General features: G+C 43.9%; 1 protein-coding gene across 2 annotated transcripts in view; it reads right to left on the bottom strand.

The window, feature by feature from the left end:
• The window catches only part of Prpsap1 (phosphoribosyl pyrophosphate synthetase associated protein 1), a 29,735-nt gene that overhangs the window by 6,000 nt on the left and 399 nt on the right, over positions 1 to 23,336 (bottom strand). Inside the window, exons 2-7 of one of the 2 annotated variants that reach the window (XM_078041624.1) lie at positions 18,973 to 19,025; positions 15,369 to 15,435; positions 8,273 to 8,445; positions 6,732 to 6,847; positions 6,229 to 6,284; positions 5,281 to 5,426 (exon numbers count right to left, since the gene is read on the bottom strand). In XM_078041624.1, coding sequence (XP_077897750.1) covers positions 5,281 to 5,426; positions 6,229 to 6,284; positions 6,732 to 6,847; positions 8,273 to 8,445; positions 15,369 to 15,435; positions 18,973 to 19,025 — 611 coding nt within the window. Of the gene's footprint in view, positions 1 to 5,280; positions 5,427 to 6,228; positions 6,285 to 6,731; positions 6,848 to 8,272; positions 8,446 to 15,368; positions 15,436 to 18,972; positions 19,026 to 23,336 lie in introns of those variants that run through there. The other variant, XM_078041625.1, reaches the window with a different exon arrangement.

The following is a 23,336-nucleotide window of genomic DNA, read 5'->3' as shown; positions in this document are numbered from 1 at the left end:
TTGGATGCAAAAAGATGCTGCCTCTAACATGTGACATAGCAGGACACCAAAGGAGGATTGAGGGCCAGTGCTGACAGTCTGGGCACCTCTTCTCAGCCTGGCCCCAGGCAACTGCAAAATATCCTGCTGTGGATCAGGGACACCAGTCCTGGGATAAAAGAAAAACAAAAAAACTCAGGAAAAACTTTCCCTAGGGTTCAATCCTCAGCACCACATAAAAATAAATAAAGATATTGGGTCCGTCTAAAACTAAAAAAAATATTTAAAAAAAATAAATAACAACCACCACCACAACCCAGGAATAGCAAGCAATAAAAGGTAACTTCATCTCATTTTTTATTATCCAAATGCCTAATTTTTTTCTTCTTTTTTTGTACCTGGGACTGAATCCAGGGATTCTTAATCACTGAGCCACATCCCCAGTCCTTTTTATTCTGAGACAGGGACTCGCTAAGTTGCTAAGGCTCGCCTTGAACTTTTGATCTTCCTGCCAGGCATGCAGCACTGTGCCTGGCTCAAACTCCTAGTTTCCACCACTGTGGCAAAGCATCAGCCATCTCTAGCAGAGGCACTGACATATAACTTACAATCTTTCCAAACTTGTTCCCTGTCCATCCTTAGGGAGGCAGCAAGTCTATTTTGTAAAATGGAAGAGCTTCAAGGTCCCACTCCTTCATTTACAACTTAACTTTTAATAAATCACTTTGTTGAAACAGGGCTTCTTGACCTTGGCACTGCAGACATTCCAGGCTAAAGACTTGGGGTAAGGGGACGCAGCAGTGCTCTACCTCCCCTGCTGTGACAGACTGAACCTGCCTGCTTCTAATATTGCAAAACATCTTCTGGGGACAAAATTGACCCTGGTTGAGAGTTACTGCTCTAATGAACAAGTTTCAGAAACATAATTAAAACATCTCCCTAAGAGCTGCAGACCCCAAGTGCAAGTGTTTGCTTTTCTCTGGCTTTGGCATAACATTCCAGTATCTTAATAAGTGAACCACTGAGGCATAAAGTACATTGAATTTGGAAGGCACAATTACACGTACAAGAAATAATGTTTTAAGCAGGGTGCAATGGCACATGCCTATAATATCAGCTACTTGGGAGGCTGAGGCGGGCGGATTACAAGTTTGAGGTCGGCTTCAGCAACTTAGCAAGACCTTGTCTCAAAATAAGATTTAGAAAGGGCTGGAGACATAGTTTGGTGGTGGAGAGTTTGCCTAGCATGTGCAAGGTCCTGGATTCAATCCCCAGCACAAATAAATAAATCAGTTTTTCAGAATTCTCTTGGCAAGGACTATGTGAGTGGGGAATCACAGGAGATAGCCCAGCAGCAACTGTGCGAGTTACAGGGAAAGCATGCCAGTGTCCCCTGAAGGGAGGCACTCTTCTAAAACGTTTCCACAGTTCATGAAGAGGACCAGGAAGGGAACATGCCGGCAGCAGCAAACCTAACAAAGCAACATTATTAGAACAGGGGTCCAAAGGATACTCACCATGTAACACACCTGGCAATACAGTGACTTCCATCCAAACATCTCAAACCCAGCTGTTTTGCTTCTTGGTGCTACCCTGAATGATTCTCAATCACTCATGATGGACCTAAGTCATGGGCCTCGGTGCCTGGCAACTGAACTTGTATACACGGAGCCCAAGGCTGCTTCTAAACACCTTCTCCACCAAAGCAACTGGAGATCCCTAGAGAAGTGGCTAATTTCAGGGCTAAGAAGGTACAAGAACATGGAGTGGGCTGGCACGGTGGTGCACACAGTTAATCCCAGTGGCTCGGGAGGCTGAGGCAAAAGATCATGAATTCAAAGCCAACCTCAGCAAAAAACGAGGTGTTTGGGCTGGGGTTATGGCTCAGAGGTAGAGCCTACCATGCATGAGGCACCGGGTTCGATCCTCAGCACCACATAAATATAACCACAAAATAAATATTTTTTAAAAAACGAGGTTTTAAGCAACTCAGTCTCTAAATAAAATAAAAAATAGGGCTGGGAATGTGGCTCAGTGGTAGAGTGGCCCTTAGTTCAATCCCTGATACCAAAAAAAAAAAAAAAAAAAGAACATGGAGCATCCAGTTATACCAGGAAATAAGGAAGTATCGAAAAACAATGAAATGTGTTAAAAGGAGGAGCTTGAAGAGTTTGCCTTGGTCAAGTCCAAGATACTCTGAGCATGGAGAGAAATTACAGTATAACCCACTGAATTAAAGAGGATTCTATGGAGCCCACACATTCCAAATGAATGAACAGGGAAGAAAGGAAAGCCCACACTAGGATGCCAGCAGATAAACGTGAAAGGAACAAGGAACTTGGAACAGGACCACTGGTCCTGTGGGCCCAGCTACACAGAAGACTGCAGAGAGAGGATCTCCTGAGCCAGAAGATGGAGACCAGCCTGGGCAACAGACACTATCTCAAAAAATAAATACTTAAAAATTTGAAAAGACCACTTGTCAATAATCACAGTAATAATGGATTCAGGTGAGAATCTTCACTGGATGCTAAGTTTGAGGATAAACGGGAAACAGGATATTTATAAGATCTTAACCTATGACACCACTAACTACAAAGAGAAGAAGAAAGAGCAGCCATCCAGGGGAAAACCTAGCTTAATCAAATGACCAAAATCAACTCTCCAGCAATGGATCATCACGTGCTTCCTGACATTCCTGCCAAAACCACACAACTTGAATCTCTGCATGAACACACAAATGGCCCAATTAAGGGGCAGCCTACAAAATAACCGGCCTGTGCTGTTCAAAAGCATCAAGATCACAAGGGACAAAGAATGGAGGAGCCATTCCAGATTGAGGCTAAAGAGGAATGACAACTGAATGCCATGTGCAACCCTGGATTAGGTCCTAGCCCCAAAAAAGTTCTTTTTTTCCCTGTTTTTGTTTAAAAGGACATTGTTGAAACCTGAATAAGGCCTGTGGATTAGACAATAGTACTGTAACAGCGTTCATTTCCTGAGTTGAGAATTATACTGTGGTTATGAAACGGAGCCTTTAGTATTTAGGAAATACACACTGAAGTCTTTAGCAATAAAGGAACATTACGTCCGCAACTCATTCTTAAATGGCACAAAAATATGTGTAGAAATGTGAAGTGTGGGACTCTGAGAGCATGGTGAACATCTGCATTCTTTACCTTTCTTCCATGTCTGAAATAAAAAGCTAAAAACAAGAGGCTGGGGTTGTGGCTCAGCAGTGGAGCACTCGCCTGGCATGTGTGAGGCCCTGGATTCGATCCTTGGCACCACATAAAAATAAATAAAATAAAGGTATTGTGTCCAACTACAACTAAAAATAAATAGCTAAAAACAAGCAAATGTGGCCCATGGAGCCAGCTGACTCATCCCACAGCTGGTCCTGGCCATGTGACTGCTTCCTGGTCTGCAGAAGGATGAAGACAAGTCCCTGCAGGGATAGCTGTGGAGCTTAGCACAGCGCTTGGTCTGCAGCAAGGGTCCAACAGATGCTCACAGTAACTGGAGCCTTGTTTTTCAAAGACTTAAAAAAGTCTACACGCCTTTCAACTGTATTATGAGACCACCAGAATTATGAGATATCCATTCTATGGAACACTATGGAACTGCAAGAGACTGAGATGCCTTCCACTGTACATGCTAACAGGGAAAGAGGAACTGAATGCGAAAAGCAAGAGGCAAAATGAGGTGTACAACATACTATTATTTGTGTAGAAATGAGAGAAAAAGAAATACATATTTGCTAGTAAATGCAAAAAGTCTCTGCCCTGACACAGAAAACCAAGGTATTAGATATCCAAGGAGCTAGAGAACTTGTGGGTGGGGAATACTTCACACTGTGAAGAATTTTATACTTTTTGAATTTTGTAACACATGAATGTATTGTCTATTCAAAAATTTTAATTATGAAATCCTCAAAAAATAACATACTGATATCAAATATTAAAGTTAAACAAAGTATATTACTCTTATGTGAAAAATCTTCCAAGTTTAAAACGAAGCAATGGCAAAGTTAGCAGGAGTAAAGGTTAGAATGCTCCACTGAGATAGGAGCCTGCCTGGAACAAACCACCTGAGGCCCTGCCCCATAGCGCCTCCATCCCACCAACCACTGCATGCTTCTGAGGCGCCTCCATCCCACCAACCACTGCGCGTGCTTCTGAGGCGTGGCAAATAGATCTAGAAAGAAACTACCTGCTTCCTCTGAAAACTCTAAATGTATCTACACACACACACACACACAAAGTATGCATGCACTCAGTGCCAAAGTCCATGGAAGTAAACAGCTTCTACACTGTTAGATGAGTAAGAGCAATTACTTGGCCTCGGGTCAGAGAACTACATTCTAACATAAGTGCTCAGTTACCTGGTGGCGAATACTCGGGGTCTGACTAATGGCTATTATTACCCATTTTACTGAACATAAAGTTTCAGATGTGACACCATTACACACATAACTCTTTTTTTTTTTTAAAGAGAGTGAGAGAAGAGAGAGAGAGAGAGGAGAGAGAGAATTTTTAATATTTATTTTTTAGTTCTCGGCAGACACAACATCTTTGTTTATATGTGGTGCTGAGGATCGAACCCGGGCCACACGCATGCCAGGCGAGCGCGCTACCGCTTGAGCCACATCCCCAGCCCCCATAACTCTGTTTTCTAAAGCTAAAATTATTTAACGCTGAATGCTACCCAGATCAGCTTAATTGTCCTTATACAGTCTGCAAATGTGTACAACACATGCAACCTCCTACAAAAGGGGAAATCCTGGCACTGCTATTCAATAATATAAAATACGTAATAAATATATTACAGTTATTTTGTGGTACCCTGCCTGAATCCAGGGGTGCTCTACCCCTGAGCTGCATCCCCAGTCCTTTTTATTTTTTTATTTTTATTTTTTGGGGTGGGTACTAGGGATTGAACCCAAGAGTGCTGAACTATATAGCTCCAGTCCTTTTTTTTGTGGTGCTGGGGACTGAACCCAGGGCCTTGTGCATGAAAGGCAAGCACTCAACTGAGCTATATCCCCAATGCCCCTTCACTTTTAAATATTCTATTTTGAGATATGGTCTTGCTAAGTGGCCTTGAACTTATGATCCTCCTGCTTCAGCGTCCTGAGGGGTCACTGGGATTACATGTAAGCACCACCACACCTGACCCATTCTGTTATTTTAAAATAGCAAGAGACCATGCACAGCAGACACAGGGGTTAACACCTAGCCATTCATATTAGCCATTAGAAATTTCTCCAATTTATAAATAAAAGTACAGAGCTAATCTTACACGGCAACTCCAGGCCCGGATGTACGGTAGCATTTTTGACCATTGGGGGAGAATGACGGCCATCATCCATGTCCAGCTCTGTGCACTGGGCTTCTCCATGGATCACAGCTAAGCCCAGACGCAGTCTCTCAGCATACGACTGGGCCCTAAGAAAAGACAAAGGGAGAAGAACACCAAGGGGAAGAAGCATCACTCTACCACTCCACTTTCAGGAACAAAGGAATTACATACAACAGGCCAGGTACAAATGCTTTCAGGGCACAGGAACTGGGTTCTGGGCCAGCAGCTGAGTCTAGATAATTTTGGTTCTATCCTTAGTCCAATTTTTTTTTTAATATACTCTTTTAAAAATACCTTTATTTGTCTTATTTTCATGTGGTGCCTGGGATTGAACACAGTGCCTCATGCATGCTAGGCAAACTTTCTACCACTGAGCTACAACCCCAGCCCCCAATATTTTTTATAATGTATTTTTCTTCTTGGCTTATTTTCTTTGTTTCGTCCAATATTCTAAAAGTCATTTTCAGGAGAATGAATTCTCTTTAAAATGGTGTCTTAAAAACCAATGCCTGAAAAAAACCCACAGTCCCACTCTTCTCCTTCTGAGAACGTAGAGAACTCCATCTTAGAGAAAAACCCAGGAACTCAGAGGCACCTTCCTTTGTGGCCTGGAGGCCAAGGCCAGGGGAGCTTGAGCCGGGGAGCTTGCTGGCCATGGGAGCTGTGGGTTCCAAAACAGCTAATTTTGATCTCAGAGCACCCAAAAGGACTTCTCACCTTTTTCTTTTTGGAGACAAGGTCTTGCTGTGCTGCCCAGGCTGGCCTTAAACTCCTAGACTCAAGGGGTCCTCCCGTCTCAGCCTCCCAAGTGCTAGGACTACAGGTGCATGTCATCGTGCCCAACTCTCAAGAGTTTGTTTGTTTTAAATAAATATAGGACTCATTTACCTTTTTGCAGCATCAGGAGACTTAGCTACAATGACGGCATTTCTGTAATTTGGTATCTAGATTTGGAGGAAAAATAGAAAATACTGAAATGTCATCAAAAAACCCCTAGATGTTGGATAACACTTCTTCCTCTCATCAATGACCCAAACTAGCAACTAAATATGCCAGAATTTCATTTACACATTTAAATTTTTCATTATTTATCAATTAACTTCATTGCAAAGGTACTGCTAGATTAAGAAGGTAAACAATATTTTAAAAAACCTTCATTCTAGAAAGTGTAAGTGATTGCTAAAGGTACTTAATAGGAAATTCGCTATAATGTCTTTCAAAAATATGATCCTGCACCACTAAATGCTGAATCTGAGGCTATCCGGCTGCCACGGGCAGTAAGTCTGGGAAGAGAGCATCACATGTGCCTTTCAGTCATGAAATCTGGTGCCAGAGAAAAACTAAATAGGATCTCTTTGAGGACAAAGGGGTGTTTGCTGGTGGCTCCTCACTTCTTCCTGGATATACTGAAGCAGGAAAGGTGAGGCTCTAAGGTTGTCCACGGGAAAGCTGAAAAAGCCTTGTATTTCCTTTTGGTGAAGATCCATAGTGATAATGTGAGTTAAACCTGAAATTTTAAAACAAAAAATTACAAAGTTCTCCCCTACAAGTTAATGGCCTCAGTGGGCAGATCAACTCCTGTTTCCCACCAGGAGGCTGAAGGCAGGAGACACTGTGAGCCAGTGCTGCAGTTACAGACTCGCTGTAAGACCTAAGGAGCTGAGGAGCTGTCCAACCTAATGCCAAAGAGCCTGCGCCCCACCATAGGACACAGCTAGGCTGACAAGTGTGCTCCTTTCACTCTGACCACTAGCCTGGTCCTGACTAGTGAGGGGAAACCGGGTGGAAGCAAAAATACGAACATGTATTAATAAATATCCAGGTAATAACAGATGCAAGAAACAGACAGGCCTTTATTAAAGGACTGTGGCCTCAGCAGAAAGGAACAAGAAAGCAATGCAAAGGAATGCACACAGGAAGAAAAGAAATTCATACATCACAAGGATAAAATGCTAAAGGATGAGGTAATTTCTATATGTGATAAAATAAGAAGTATTTTATAGAAAAACAATGAAAACATACTCAGAATAATCAACAGTGCTGAACAGAAAAGGACACATGTAAACACACTGAGAATGGTCAAAGGTCAATGCAAAACCTCCAGAGTGAAGAACATATATATATACATACATACATATATATATTTGAATAGTACTGGAAATGGAACCCTCATACAAGGGCCTCATACAAGCTAGGTAATCCTCTATCACTGACCTACATTCCAAACATGCCCCCACCTTTTTTTCCCCCTTTGAATTGTGTTTTACTAAGTTGCCCAGACTGGCCTTGAAGTTGAAATCCTCCTGCCTCAGCCTCCCAAGGAGCTGGGATTACAGGTATGTGCCACCATAACCAGCAAGGAACCAGTATTTTAAATAAATATCAGACAAATAAAAATTCAATAAGTTTAATATTTTATTACATTTGAGTATAGGTCAGAAAGTATGCCACTACTACATAAGAAAAATAAAAGCAATAGAAATGGGGTGCTGTACACAAAGGCAACTGGAGACGAGAGGAGGGAAAGAGTATATAAACTAAAGAAATAATAAAAGAAAAATAGTGTCTTAATTCTGTGAACATAAAAGGAACATGGCTAACTAAGGCAAATACACACATCTAGACCCAAAGTTCAAAAGACTGTACAAGAATGCCAAGCCAGCCAGTTTTGACTTGAAAATAGAAGAAAAGTGACAGAACCATAAAGCCCAGCCCAAAGTCAGAGAAAGCAGGAGCGAGCAGATCCCAAAGGCAACAGAGAGGAAGGTGGGAGTTGCCTTGTCTCACAGATCCCCAGCCCAGCCAAGCAACGGGAGCAACAGAGTAACCAGCAAACACCGCATAAAGAAGCAGGCCCAGACTAGACACCCGAGGCAGGCTGCAGCCCAACAGCAGAGCCCGAGACCCTCCACCAGTGTCCCTGTGCGCTCACCTGCTTTGGCCAGCATGGATGCCAGCAGCTTGCATACGATGGACCCCCTCTTCCGCATCTTGCTCTGCTTGCTGTAAGGGAAGTAGGGGATGACGCCGATGATGTTCCTGGCACAGGACGTCTTCAGGGCATAAGCCATGATCAGCAACTCCATCACAGCTGTGTTCACATCTCTGGAATGGTTAAAATGCGTATTAAACCCTAGGAAGGATCTCAACTTCAGCGACATAACTTGGGCTGCCAAGATGTTGCCAAAGGGATCTTGTCACCATTCGGCTTGTGACGGCACCCACAAATGCAGGGAAAAGCAAGGCAACTGCTCTTTGTACAAGGTGGAGTCAGCCTTGGGTCCACTTGTGGTTACTTGAACCCACAGCACAGTTAACCCACTCTCCTTTACCTGGATCTTCCATGTGGTGACAGCCCTTGCAGTGGGATTGGAGGCAGCTGCTGGTAGCCAAGGATACCTGAAACCTGCTGGCACTCTCCCAGAGATTCAGACCAAAGAATGCCAAGAGAAACCTGTCCTGCTATTTAGCTGTGGTTAACAGAAAAGATTTTGATCTCTTTTTGTTTGGTTTGGTACCAGGGCTTGAACCCAGGGTGTTTAACCACTGAGCTACATGCCTGGCACTTTTTATTTTGAGACAGGGTATCCTCTAAATTGCTGACGCGGGCCTCAAGCTTTCGATCCTCCAGCCTCAGCCTCCAGATTTGCTGGGATGATATGTATATGCCACCATGCTCAGCTTGATCTCTTTTCTTTCAGGGCTTGAGGGAACAGGGAAGTCTTAGTGCCTCTCAAAAACCTCCTGTCAGCCAGTCCCTTCTTTCCCTGAGATGTACAGATTCCTGCAAAGACTACAGGAGGAAATATAGCCCCGAAAGACACTGGAAGGGAAGTCCCACCAGTGATGAATGTGTGCTGCTGCCCTTTGCCAAGGCTGATCAAGCCATGGTGGGCTCGGCCTTTCTGAGCACGAGAACCCCGTGGTCTGCCGGGATGACGTCCCACATCCACCTGTGTGTCAGAATCCCTCCAGGGACTCTCCACACTACCTCAGAACCCCTGTCTGGGGTGAGGACTATTGCCCTCTTCCAGTAGCCAATTCCCAGGCCGGTAGGAGAGGGTTCTTGAGGTACCAGGCCTTGAATCCACATTCTGCCATTCACCCAAGAGGGACCTGGCCAATGATGGCTGAGAAGGTGGCTGGATGAAATACTGGTGACCTCACATCTCCTCCATAGGCTGCTGTGACCCTAGAAACAATCAGAGCACTTCCTGACCCTCTACTGTGTGACACTGTGTGGTCCCCAAAAAATCTCCCCCTGGTGTAGCTTCTTGGGCTAATCCAGAGCAAGGATAGAGCTGAAGTTAGTTTAGAAAATTCTGGAAGAATGGTAGGCTTTTAGTTGGCTTTGGTATGGCATTAATGATACACAACGGTATGACAGGTGAGTCTGCAGAGCCATCCCAAGGAGGCCCAGGGAGTGAGACATTACTGCATGAGACAGCTCCTGAGGAGTCTTCATTCCGGGGTGCCTTGACTTCCCTTAAAGGCCAACTCCCCACACACAGGTTTCATTTTCCAGTTTTCCCTCTTCCTAATGACCTCTGCCAAGGAATTCAACATCCTTCTGCCCGAGGCTAAGAGGAGCTTCCTGGCCTCCACCCCCACCCCTTGCTGGGCAGGAAGGTGACAAAGGGGCCTTTGTCACACTGGTCTGACCCATTCGCTGAGAGATACTGGACAAATTGGACACAGGCGATGGTAAGTGTGAGCTGGATGAAGAGAAACTGGCTGGCAGACTGCGCTGTTTATCTGTACCTAAGAATGTCCAAGTACATCCTGGCTAGTTCGTGTAGTCTTTGCATCTAAGTAGGATAATCTTGACTGCTTTGTCAAGGGGCTTCCTCTCCTTGGGCAGTCATACCCTGTTCTGAACTCAGCCCCACTGCTCTAACATTTGAGGGCTGGGGTGCAGCTCAGTCGGCAGAGCCCTTGCCCAGCACACATGGGGCTCTGCATTTGAACCCCAGCACCTCCAAAAAAACAAACAAGGCGAGGTGAGCAGTGGACACAGCAACACTGGCCATACTGCTCAGCACTGCAGCAGAGACACCATCGAGTTGCAGTGACAGCAGCCTGGCGAGGTGTGGGGATTACCCCACCCCCAACTACTAATCATCTCAGCAAATACGTTGCAAATGGTTTTTTGGTTTTTGGGGGTTTTTTAGTTGTAGTTAGACATAACACCTTTATTTCACTTGTTTATTTTTTTATGTGGTGCTGAGGATCAAACCCTGGGTCTCGAACATGCAAGGTGAGCGTTCTACTGCTGAGCCACAATCCCAGCCCCTGCAAATGGTATTTTAATGAGCTGTCTTACTTTGCATCAACAGGCAGAAACCTGTACATAAACATGAAACTTGTCTCTCAAAAAATGCCTTTAAGATTTACATTTATTTTACTTAGTTCCATGGCTCAGTGGATTTGAAATGTTGGTGATTAGCAGCCACAGTTCAATCACCAGCATACTCACTTCATTCAGAATGGCCTTCTGCCCTTTCCAAAAATTTAACGAGGAACAACCGAAAGCTTGCTATTATTGGACTAGTCATAAGAAACACACTGCATGTCCTGAAAGCGGTTTCACGAGTTCAAAAGCTATTCTGAGCAACACTAGCACTAAGAAAAGGGTTCGCACAGTGCTCTCAGGATGAGCATTTTGCAGGAAATAAACTAATCTGAATGTCTAAGCTTTTGTTTAGAATCAGCTTTTTTTTTTTTTTGTACTGGGGATTAAATCCAGGGGCACTTAACCACTGAGTCATATCCCCAGCCTTTTTTTATTTTGGCATAGGGTCTCACTAAGTTGCCCAGGCTTGCCTTGAACTTTCTTTTTCTTTTCTTTTTTTTTTAAAAATACTTTTTAGTGTCAATGGACCTTTATTTCATTTATTTATATGCGGTGCTGAGATTTGAACCCAGTGACCTAGGCAAGCGCTCCACCTCTTAGCCACCACCCTAGCCCCTGGTCTTGAACTTTGGTCCCCCTACCTCAGCATCCTCAATTGCTGGCACTGCAGGCGTGGCTACTGTGCATGGCTCTCTGTACTTTAACTTTATTCCATTCTCAGGCAATAAAAATACTAGTTTATTGTGGCAAACCTAGTAACCTTCCCCCTCTTGGACCTTTCTCCAAGTTTTTCCTCAGTTCCTCCATCCTGCCACCCTAGGACACTGCCAGGTAAGCCAGAGTCTGCTCTGATGCCACACTGAGCCACTGGGAAGAGAACTGTGGCTTCTGGAACCTCAGAGAGTTCGTGCGCTACTGTACCTGGGGGACTTAGGTCATCCTCAGGGAGACTCTGGCCTCAGAGGCATACACTCCTACTCCTTTCTCAAGGGGAAGGGTCTTCCATGTGCTGAGTTATATGTAAAATCCTCACAGCTGTTCTACAAAGTCCATCTGTGAACCCTTTGGTCCAAGTTTCTAACACTTTAGGTACGAGCAGGAAAAAACTGCAAAAATGTTTCCCCATTATTCATTAAGCAATTTGCTTTTCCATGCTTCTCTGCTCCTTCTCCTGAAGAAACCTGCTCATCAATGATCCTTCACTTGCAAAGTATGGCCTACACACTGCCCCAGGATCCTCTGGACTGCAGGTGTTAAATATTTATACTGAGCACTCGTGACCACCATGATACTGAGACCAAGGACTATATAAAATGCAACCTTTTACCACAGAGGACACCACAATGTGATGCTCCTACACTAACTGCAGCATTCTGGCTGACTAGCTTAGGACAACTTGGACACCAGGAAGGGATCACAGAGGATGCTGCTGTTAATGGTGAACCCTTTCTTGCCAAGATAGTAAACTGTGAATCTGCACTTACAATGACATGGTAAGGACAGTCTGAGTTACAGTCAGGAATATCAAAGTACCAACTGGGGAAGGAAGGATCTTGCTGAGATCCAAGAACAGTACAAAAGGATCACAATTATCATGTGAAAATACAGAAAAGACAGAGATGCAAAAAATTATGCAAAGTATTCATTAATTCACTCCACAAGAATTTGAGGGACTCTATATGCTAGTGACATAGGTCAAACCCATTCATTTCAAGGCAGAGAAGACAGGTGTACAAGGTTGTAGTGACACCTGCACACCCACTGTCGTGTTCTGCTGGACTCAAGAGTGGGTCAGCAAAGTCTGTTGTCTAGTGGAACCAGCAGTTTGTAATGGAGTTAGAACAACCGATCTTCTCAGATGACACCCAAAAGGAAGTTCCTATTCTGCCTGCTACCTGTGTGCTTCCCATCCCTTACCAGCCACTTCCATTTCCAGATTTACATGGTCCACAAAAACCTGTACCTCTCAGCACGTCCACAGCTAGCTACCCACCGTGAGGCATCTGGGAAAGATACACAGTTAGAGGCTTCCTCAAATAGGGATTCTGTGGGATCAAAACTGAGCAGTCAGGCTGTATGAGGCACTGGGTTCGATTCTCAGCACCATATAAAAATAAATGAATAAAAGTAAAGGTCCATCAACACTAAAATAAACAAAAACACTGAGCGGTCACAAAAGAAAGAATACAAAGCAGGAAGTGACTCTGAGACTGGAAGCATGCAACAGGACTGCCCAGCGTTTCCAAATTCAAGGCACTGTGTCTGGTGCTAGGAAGGAGGACAAGCAAAAGCAATGTGTCTGTCATCCATTTCCCTGGATTTCTAGGCAGGCCCCCAGGTCTTCCTCATTCCAAGACACATGTCAAAATCAACTAAACAAAAAAGAACCAGTCACCACGAGAGGAACATATCTATCAATACCACAGATACTGCAAATATCTATCAGTGCAGCCATATCTCCCCAGACACAAATGCACGAATCTTCCAAATAGCAATGCCACTTCTTGGAATCTTCCTATAGCTGGAAACAGGCGATGTGCTCACACACTGCTGAGTCAGCACAGGCGAAAGCTGGCCAAGATTGCTGGCTAGAACATGGCGCATCCATGCGATGCCATGCAACAGGACGACAGGAAGACATGGCTTCACCCCACCTCCCACCACAGATGACTGACCTCAATCTCATCATCCCAACAGGAAAATGTCAAAATCTTCAATAAAAGTCTTTAAAAATGTCAAAGTTTTGAAGGCCAAAGGAAGAGTGAGGATGAGTAGATCCAACTAAACACCAGCTGAGGTTCTGAACTAGATCTTTCTGCTCCAAACATCACTGCAACAGTGGGCAGAACTAACATGGCCCTAGGATTAGACAGGAGTCACTTGTTTAATATTCTGATGGCCGTGTTGTGATTACAGAAGGAAAAGTCCTTGTTTACAGGAATTACACACTGAACTTCTGGGATGGGAAGCCATCAGGTGCCAGCCTACTCTCAGAGGGCCACATCAAGGCTGGGTAGAGCTCAGAGGGAGAGCACTTGCCCAGCATGTGTGAAGCCCTGGGTTCCATCACTAGCACAACATTAAAAAACGGAGATGGTAGTACAAGCAAGTTTCCTGTAAGTTTGATTGCTTCAAACTAAGAATTTTTAAAAGATGAGATAGCTCTTTTATACTGATATGCCTAGTTCTTTGTTTGTTTGGTACTGGAGATAGAACCCAGGGACACTACTACTGATCCATATCCCTAACCCTTTCGCCTCTCCTTTTTTTTTTTTTTTTTTTTGTACTGGAACTGAACCCAGGGTCACATAACCACTGAGACATAGCCCCAGACCTTTTTTAGAGACAGGTCTCACTGAGTTACTTGGGCCCTCACTGAGTTGCTGAGGCTAGCTTTAAACTCTTGATCCTCCTGCCTCCAGCCTCCCAAGCTGCTGGGATTACAGGCAGGCACCACCATAATCACCTGTCTGTATTTTTAGTAATTAACACTGTTATTGTTATGATCAGAAAGAAAGCATTAAAAATCAAATATTTGGGCTGGGGTTATGGCTCAGCGGTAGTGCACTTGCCTGATATGCATGAAGCACTGGGTTCGAGTCTTAGCACCACATATAAATAAATAAAATAAATAAAAAGGTCAATCAACAAATATTAAAAAAAATACATCAAATATTTATTACCTGCCCGTAATACTGTGTAGGAGATTTGGTTATATTTGAGTGTATATAGCTCCATGACCCTGATGTTCGTGATCTCCTGCAGACCCAGCCCTCTCAATTCCCTCAATGGTGGCAAAAACAGCTGTCAGGTAGCATTTAAGGATTAAATGTGAAACACACAAAATGCCTGGACACCACAGGCACTCAGTGCCAGTTTTCTTTTTGGGAGGAGGGGGTACGAAAGACTGATAGGCCCATGCAGGGTGTACAGGGCTCTACCACTGAGCTCCGTCCTCAACCCTTTTCGCTTTGAGACAGGGCTGACTAAGTTACTCCCACAGCCTCAGCCTTCTGAGTACGCAAAGTCCAAGCGTGTACTACTACACCCAGCTTCAGTACCATCCTTAATGCTAATAAAGCCTTAGGAATGCAAAGGGGATCAAGAATCCCATTGTACAGGCAATGAAAAGAGAAAGAATCCCAGGTGTATGACCACAGGCCACAGGCCCCTGGGTCAGCCCTCCTGTGTTATGGGAAGGAGTGATGATGCCGTCTGTAATAGAGATGGCCAGAAGAGGCAAACAATGCACAATAAAATGGTGTGCAGGGCTGGGAGGTGGCCCAGCCATCGAATCCATGAGGCCCTGAGTTCAATCCCTAGAAGATCAAAGAGTAAAAAGAAAAAAAAAGAAAGGCCATCTGTGGACCAGGAGCAGTTACAAAGCAGGTTCAACAACAAGCTCTTCTGCAGAGCAGAGCTGGCAAACAATGGCCTGGATTTAGTGAACCCAGAAACAAGAGATCTTGTCCTTGAGGTGTTTAATGCTTGGGAAGAGGTCAAGTACACTGGTACAGTATAGTGCAACAGTGTAGGAATTCTAGGAGACCAGAAATGTGTTCTGGGAAGCATTTAACATGCTGACAAATTTATAGTTTAGGAAAACCTTGACTTGCTCACATGGGAAAAAATGGTTTTTAGAGGAAAAAAAGAATTCATCAAATAGTGCTCTTACCTGGGTATTGTCTGTATAATGAAAATGTCTTGGCCACGAACAGATTCTTTTATTTCAACTCTTGTTTCTGAAAAATAGAAATGTTCTCAAGTTTTAACAGCAGCACTTCACAATGCAATGATTGGCAGCTGGCACTTAAAGGGAGCAAAGAAGACTCCAAATCAACACTTCAACTGCTGAAACAAGTCAATTCCTGGAGGACTCCAGAATGACAAACATACACATCAGGACAGTCAAGCTGGTGGGGCATAGGGGTGCTCCTGGGAGGCTGAGGCAGGAGGATGACCAGTTAGAAGCCTGCCTTGAAAACTTAAGACCCCATCTAAAAATAGCATTTATTAAAAGGGCTGGTGGGGAAGCAGAGATCAGTGGCAGAGTTCTTGTCTAGCAAAGTGTGAGAGCCTATGTTCAATCTCTAATGCTGTGCAAAAAAAGAAAGAAAAAAGTAAAGTCAAGCTAGGGAAAAAATAAGCCAAAAGTAGAAGATAAAACTAACCAGCTGGGCATGTTGGCACACACCTGTAATCCCAGCAGCCTGGGAGGCTGAGGCAGGAGGATCACAAGTTCAAAGCCAGCCTCAGCAATGGTGAGGTGCTAAGCAACTCAGTGAGACCCTGTCTGTAAATGAAATATAAAACAGAGCAGGAAATGTGGCTCAGTGGTGGAGTACCCCTGAGTTCAATCCCCAGTACCAAAAAACCAAAAAACTAACCAACAGATTCACATGAAGTCTCTGTCAAAAAAATAAAAAAGAAAACCAATAAACAAAATAAAATGGAAATACCCCCAAAACTATCGCTGAAATAAAGATACTTGTACATAAGATGCTTAGGAGGTTCTGGAGTTGTGGCTCAGCGGTAGAGCGCTTGCCTAGCACTGGGGTGGCCCTGGTTCGATCCTCAGCACCATGGAAGAAACAACAACTAAAATAAAGGTTAAATTCTTTAAAAACAAAAAGATGCTAGGGGAGTCTGTAGCAAATAAAGAGATCAAAGGCTAACACCCTTATTTTCATTCAACAAACGATGAGGTCCTAAAGTAGAGGACAAGGACCAAAAGGGTGAAGACTGACCTGAGAGACAACTCAACACAAAGGCCAGCTAACCCTCCAGGCCAATGTGCTGGAGGCTCAGGAACACGCAAGGAGGACAGGCGTAGGAGTCCATGAGGAGACCAGGAATGGGGGCAGAATGTGCTAGGCAGAGGTATGGTCACTGTGGCCACTTGGAAAGCAGAGCAATTGAAAGAAGAGGTAAGCAGGGGGCCGGGAAGCCAACAGAGGCCCAACCACATGGCACTCTGGCTTTTCTTTTATGTGTAACAGGAAAGCAACTCCACTGGACAGTCTGAGGGTGGAAAGAGTTTGACTAACTTGTTGTAAAATGATGGCCGGCTACTGTGAGAAAAATGACAGGGCAGAAATGTCCTCAGGGAAGCAGGGAAGTGCACAAAACATGGTGGTGGATTTGAGCAAAGATCAGGCAGGTAAGGGGGCAGAATAGGATCCCAGAGGGCCCCGTGTGACAGCCAGGCAGACTGGATGCCAGTCTGTGGGTTAGCACGGTTTGAGCAACCCTAACCCAGAAATCCATGATCCAAAACTTGAAACTTTCTGAGTGCTGATGGTGCTCAAGTAGTTTTGGATTTTGGAGCGTTTCAGGTTTTTGGATAAGGGATGCTCAATAGTAAAGTCTATGCAAAATATTCCAAAATCTAAACAACTCGAATATGGAACACTTCTGGTCCCAAGCATTTTAGATAAAGTGTAATAAGGAAGGAGTAATAAGTCAACAATATTTCCATTTTAGAAATACCCTGGTGGAAATACCAGCTACTCAGGAGTCTGAGGCAGGTGGATTGCAAATTCAAGGCCAGTCTAAGCAATTCAGCAAGACCGTGTCTCAAAATAAAGAACAGAAAGGGCTAAGGGTGTAGCTCAGTGGTAGACTGCCTGCCTGACACACAGGAGGCCTGGGTTCAATCCCTAGCACCCTCAAAAAATGATAATAATAAATAACTACCAATAGAGGTGAAGAGAGTGGATGAGGCAGGAAATGAAACAGGAAGGCCACCGGAAACTATGGCTCCAGAAATACCATGAGGCACACAACCCATCATGAGTGAAGGGTGGGAAAGGGTTTTCCTTACTCACCTTCTCCTCCCCAAGTGCTTCATCTCATGAGACCCCCAAATGTAACACTATGATTTAAGCTGGAGACTGCTAGAGTACCGGGCCCACCCACATTCAGCTTCAGATTTTAAATCTCTGAATTCCCTGGCAGTAGATAAAGTCCTAAAATCACCCAGTACATCATACCTATACCTATAATCCCTACAGCTCAGGAGGATCGCAAGTTCAAAGTCAGACTCAGCAATTCAGCAAGATCCTGACTCAAAAATAAGAACCAAAAAGGCTAGGGAGGCTGGGGTTGTGGCTCAGTGGGAGAGCACTGGGTGAGGCACTGGATTCAATCCTCAGCACCACATAAAAAATAAATAAAGACATTGTGTCCATCTACAACTAAAAATACTTTTTAAAGGGGGGTGGCGCTTAAGAATGTGGCTTGGTGATTAAGTACCCTTGGGTTCAATATCTGCTACCAAAAATAAATAAATAAATAGAGTCACCAAGTAAAAAGTTGCTAAGTGTAGAAGCCGGGTGAAAGGTGCCAGGTGGTAAATTAAAACACAAGTGAGGACTGGGCTGGGGCTCAGCGGCAGAGCACGTGCCTAGCTTGTATGAGGCACTAGGTTCAATCCTCAGTGCCACATAAAAGTAAACAAATAAAGGCATTCTGGTCATCTACAACCATGAAAAAACAAACAAACAAACAAAAATCCACAAGTGACTTATCCACGTCTGGGAACATGTGCCTTCCACACAACAACCCACGGAACTCCATTGTCACTGTCCTGGTAACTCCTCCTCAAGCTACTTAAGTCAGTTATAGTTACATCTTAGAAAAAGAAAGGGAAGCAGAGAGTCATGTACCTAGTCTTTCAATTTTGTAGAAACAATCTCAAATTATTGTATACTAATTTGCCTTTGCAATTAATAGGAGCAGTATAGTCTGAAATACCTGGCCCCATGGGGACGTTTCTGATCCAGCACTGACAGAACACTGGCCACCACAAAACGCCTTCAAGCGCTGTCAATTTTGTACAGTTCTCTGCATACCGGTGGGAAACAAAAATGGGTCACCAGCCCACGGTGAGAGTCTAGAAGACTTGAAAAAATTTAAGATGGAGCGAATTTAAAGACAACTTTTTAGTAAGTCATTGTACCTAGCACCCAATGGCTCTTGACGTCATCTGATGACAAATGAGACAAATGTAGAAAGTACTTATCAACTACAACCTGATGTACAAGAAAAAACATTCTATGTGTCTCCTTGTTTTATTCTAAAACAACAGATGAATATTTACATCATCATAGAAAAAAAGGAAAGAAGACACTGTGGAAGAGAAGGAGAAGTCAGATCTCAAGGGAAGCACAGAAGGACAGTATGTATACCTCTGACACTGCCATGTTCTACTCTCTAAAAACACGTCAGCTGATTCAACAGCTCAAGGAAGACAGAATCTTCAGGAAACACCAACTTACCTCCATTAGTCTCCTGATATACAACAGACTTCCCCAACTCAGCACCAAGACGCCTATAGCACAGATAAAACAAGACAAAAAGGCAATTAAGAATTCTCTTCCTAGGCAAATCCAGTTCATGTGTCCGTTTTAACAGAAAGTAACTAGAGGGCACTAGACCAAAGCCCAAGCTAAAACCCCACCCCTGCTCCCTAAGCAGAGTGCCATTTTGTAACAGTTTTATTGGAGAAAGCCCACAACCCATATTTAACATCAGGGTCACTGTGTTTTGTGGTACTAGGAACTGATTCCAGGAGGCTCTGCCACTGAGCTACATCCCCAGCTCCTTTTACTTTTTTAGATTTTGAGACAGAATCTAAGTTGCTCAGGCTGGCATCAAACTTGCAATCCTCCTGCTGGGGTTGTGGCTCAGTGGGAGAGCACTGGGTGAGGCACTGGATTCAATTCTCAGCACATAAAAAATAAATAAAGACATTATGTCCATCTACAATTAAAAATATTTTTTAAAGTGGGGGTGGGGCTTAAAAATGTGGCTTGGTCATTAAGTACCCCCGGGTTCAATATCTGCTACCAAAAATAAATAAATAAATAGAGCCCAAGTAGCTGGGATTACAGGCATGCACAACTGTGTTAGGTTTGGTTTTCTGATTTTGTTTGCAGTATTGGGAACTGAACCCAAGGTGGACGACCACTGAACTATCTATCTCCCTAGTCTTGTTTTATATTTTATGATAGGGTCTCACTAAGTTGCATAGGCTGGCCTAGGACTTTTTCTGCATCAGCCTCCCAGATGGCTGGGATTACGTGCCCAAACCACCATGCCCAGTGATTCATTGTATTTTGAACAATAGTTGTTTTGGAAAATCATTCCCAAATACATGGTTACCAGCAATGACTTCAAAAACACAGTCACACATAAATGCCTCAATTGTCAAAAGCATTATACATAGATGTAGTCTGGCATGACAATGCACACCTGTAATCCCAACAACTCAGGAGGCTGAGGCAGGAGGATCACAAACTTGAAGCCAGTCTCAGCAACTAAATCAGTCCCTATCTCAAAATTAAAGAAAAGAGCAGGGGATGTAGCTCAATGGAAGGGCACTTGCCTAGAACAACAAGGCCCTGGTTCAATCCCCAGCACCACACACACAAAAAAAAGGTTTGTAGGGCTGGGCTGGGGCTCAGTAGCAGAGCGCTTGCCTAGCATGTGTAAGGCACTGGGTTTGATTCTCAGCACCACATGTAAACAAATAAAGATCAGTTGACAACCAATAAAATATTAAAAAAAAAAAAAAAAGGCATGTAGATTTAAAGGAACTTTAGTGCCATTAACCAGATATAGTATTAATCTTGCCTGGATATGTTATATGTCACAAGGGTAGAATCTATTTAAAACCACTCCAGCCAGGTTCATGCATACAACAGAACCTCACCAGCCTCTAGGATGAAGCTCTAATAGGTGCGAAAGCACAAATAAAACTTGAAAATAAGCTGGACACAAAAGGATAGATACTGTATGATCCCTTTCAACAGGCAGTACCTAGAACAGGCAGATTCACAGACAGAAAGCAGAATAGAGGTTACCAGGGGTGGGCTGGGGATATAGCTCAGTTGGTAGAGTGCTTGCCTTGCATGTACTAAGATCCTGGGTTCTAATCCCTGGCACCACAAAAAAAAAGAGAGGTTACCAGGGTCTGTGGGAGGGGAGAATGGGAGTAAGTACTTCGTGAGCACATAAAGAGTCTGTATTTGGGCTGGGGATGTGGCTCAAGCGGTAGAGCGCTGGCCTGGCATAAGTGCGGCCTGGGTTCGATCCTCAGCACCACATACAAACAAAGATGTTGTGTCCGCCGAAAACTGAGAAATGAATATTAAAGAATTCTCTCTCTCTCTCTCTGTTAAAAAAAAAAAAAAAAAAAAAAAAGATGTTGTGTCCGCCGAAAACTGAAAAAAAAAAATTCTGGGGCTGGGGATATGGCTCAAGCGGTAGCGCACTTGCCTGGCGTGCGTGCGTCCTGGGTTCGATCCTCAGCACCACATACCAACAAAGATGTTGTGTCCACCAATAACTAAAAAATAAATATTAAAAATTCTCTCTCTCTCTAAAAAAAAAAAAAAATATATATATATATATATATATATATATAAAGGTGTCAGGATTTAAAAAAAAAGTCTCGCTCTTTAAAAAATAAATAAATAAATAAAGTCTGTGTTTGGATGACAAAGTTCTGGAAATGGATGGTAGTGATAATTGCTCAAACATTGTGAATAATTAGTGTCACTGAACTATATAATTAAAAACTGTTAAAAAGGTAATTTATGTATAGTTTACCAAAATTAAAAAAAAAAAATACTCCAGGGGCTGGGGATGTGGCTCAAGCGGTAGCACGCTCGCTTGGCGGCAAGGGTAGGTTCGATCCTCAGCACCACATACCAACAAAGATGTTGTGTCCGCTGAAAACTAAAAAATAAATATTAAAATTCTCTCTCTCTCCCTCTCTCTTTAAAAAAAAAATGCTCCAGCCCCCTCCCCCCAAAATATAATAGTAGAATACATGTAAAAAGACTTCTAGTAGAAGCTGGATGCAGGGCACCTGGGGAGTAAGTACAACACATTTCTAACATATATTCTGGGAATGTAAGGCACCCAACTCTTTGGCTGATTAAAGTGCATTAACCAAAAATCTGAAATTCCTTGGCTGGGCACAGTGGCACACACCTGCAATTCCAGCTACTTGGGAGGCTGAGGCAGGAGGACAACAAATTTTCCAGCCTGGCAACTTAGTGAAATCCTGTCTCAAAAAATAAAAAGAGCTGGGGCCATAGTTCATGGTAGAGTACACCAGGCTTCAATCCAGGGCGGGCAGGGTGGGGGTAGGGGTGGGGGAGTGGGGTCAAAGATCCTTGGTTGAATTCAGAGCTGAAAAGAATCAGGAAATAAAATGATAACCTCAAAGGTCAGTCATCTTCAAACCCTGTTTAGTGGCAAAACTCTTTCTTCAAATAAAATGTTTTGGAGAGGATGGGGGTGTAACCCAGTGATAGAAAGCTTGCTTAGCATGTGGAAGGCCCTGGGTTTGACCCAGACCAAAAAAAATATTATAAAGTATATACACACACAATGTTACTAGAAACAATATATAGAGCAAATAAGTATTTGCAAATATTTGTTATTTACAGTGACTTCAAACCTTTCTAGAACATGGCAGAGAAGAATCTAACATTAAAAACAAACAAAAAACACTGTCTTTAAATGTGCCCTTCTCTCTTAGCTTCTCAGGCAAGGTCATGTGTGGTAAATCTGACCCAATGTAAACAAACACAACCTTCAGGTTTAAAGTTAGTGTTTCAGTTGGCCTCAATAAGACAAATAATAGGGGCTTAGAAACAAAAGGTAGTAGACTGCAAAACAACTGGTTTTTAACTCTTCCAATCTCAAAACTCCAACTGAAAAACAGCTGAAAAAAGTGTCAAGTTTTGTTTTCCTCTACAATTCCATGTAGAATTTTACAACATTATGAATGCAACTGTCCCCAGCCCTGAGAATTCACCCAGGAAACCTAACATAAACTGTTTAAAATGTGAAAATGACTGGGCCTGGGATTGTGGCTCTGCCATAGAGCACTTGCCTAGCACATGAGAGGCTCTGGATTCGGATCCTCAGCACCACTAAAAGTAAATAAATAAAGGTGTTTAAAAAATGTGAAAATGACTAAATATTCCAAGACAAACTATTCGTTTTATCTTTATATTCCTAACAAGTTTGTTTGGAAAGGGTTCTTCCTGTAAGGTTCTTCCCATTAGAAGTCTGGGCTTAGAAAACAGGTCATTATCAGAGGGCCACTAGGAGCCCCTGCTCTGCTATGTATCTGATGATCTTCATTATCACCGTCATGGTCACAAAAGCCCTGTCCAACAGACAGAATCATCCCTTGACAAATGAAGTTCAGGAAAACCAAGTCTTTTGCTCCGGGTCACAGAGGTGGTAAGTGGCAAGAAGCCAGGGAAGGTATTCAGAGCTGTCAGACCCAAAAGCCACTTGAGGCCACAGGCTCAGAAGGGCGAAGGCTTGACTTGAATGCTCCAACCTCAAGCCGCCTCCGAGAGCACGGTTAGGCCTCTCTCTGCCCCGGCCAGCCCCGGCCAACGCGCTCCCAGGGCTGCCCCTTCTCCCTGCCCTCCGCACCCCCTCGGTGTGTGGCCCGACACACCCCCACCCCGTCTCGCTCGGAGCCCAGGGACAGCGGCCATCAGCTCCGGGGGGCAGCTCCGGCCGCGGAGCGGGCCGCGCCCCGACGCGCCGCGCCCCCGGGCTCAGCAACGCCCCCGGCGCCGGGGGTGGGGAGGCGGCGCGCTCTCCA

This window comes from Ictidomys tridecemlineatus, chromosome 3, assembly GCF_052094955.1.
Source record: "Ictidomys tridecemlineatus isolate mIctTri1 chromosome 3, mIctTri1.hap1, whole genome shotgun sequence".
Taxonomy (NCBI): Eukaryota; Metazoa; Chordata; class Mammalia; order Rodentia; family Sciuridae; genus Ictidomys; species Ictidomys tridecemlineatus.
The sequence above is the reverse complement of the archived record's forward strand: the minus strand, read 5'-3'. Positions and strand labels throughout refer to the sequence as shown.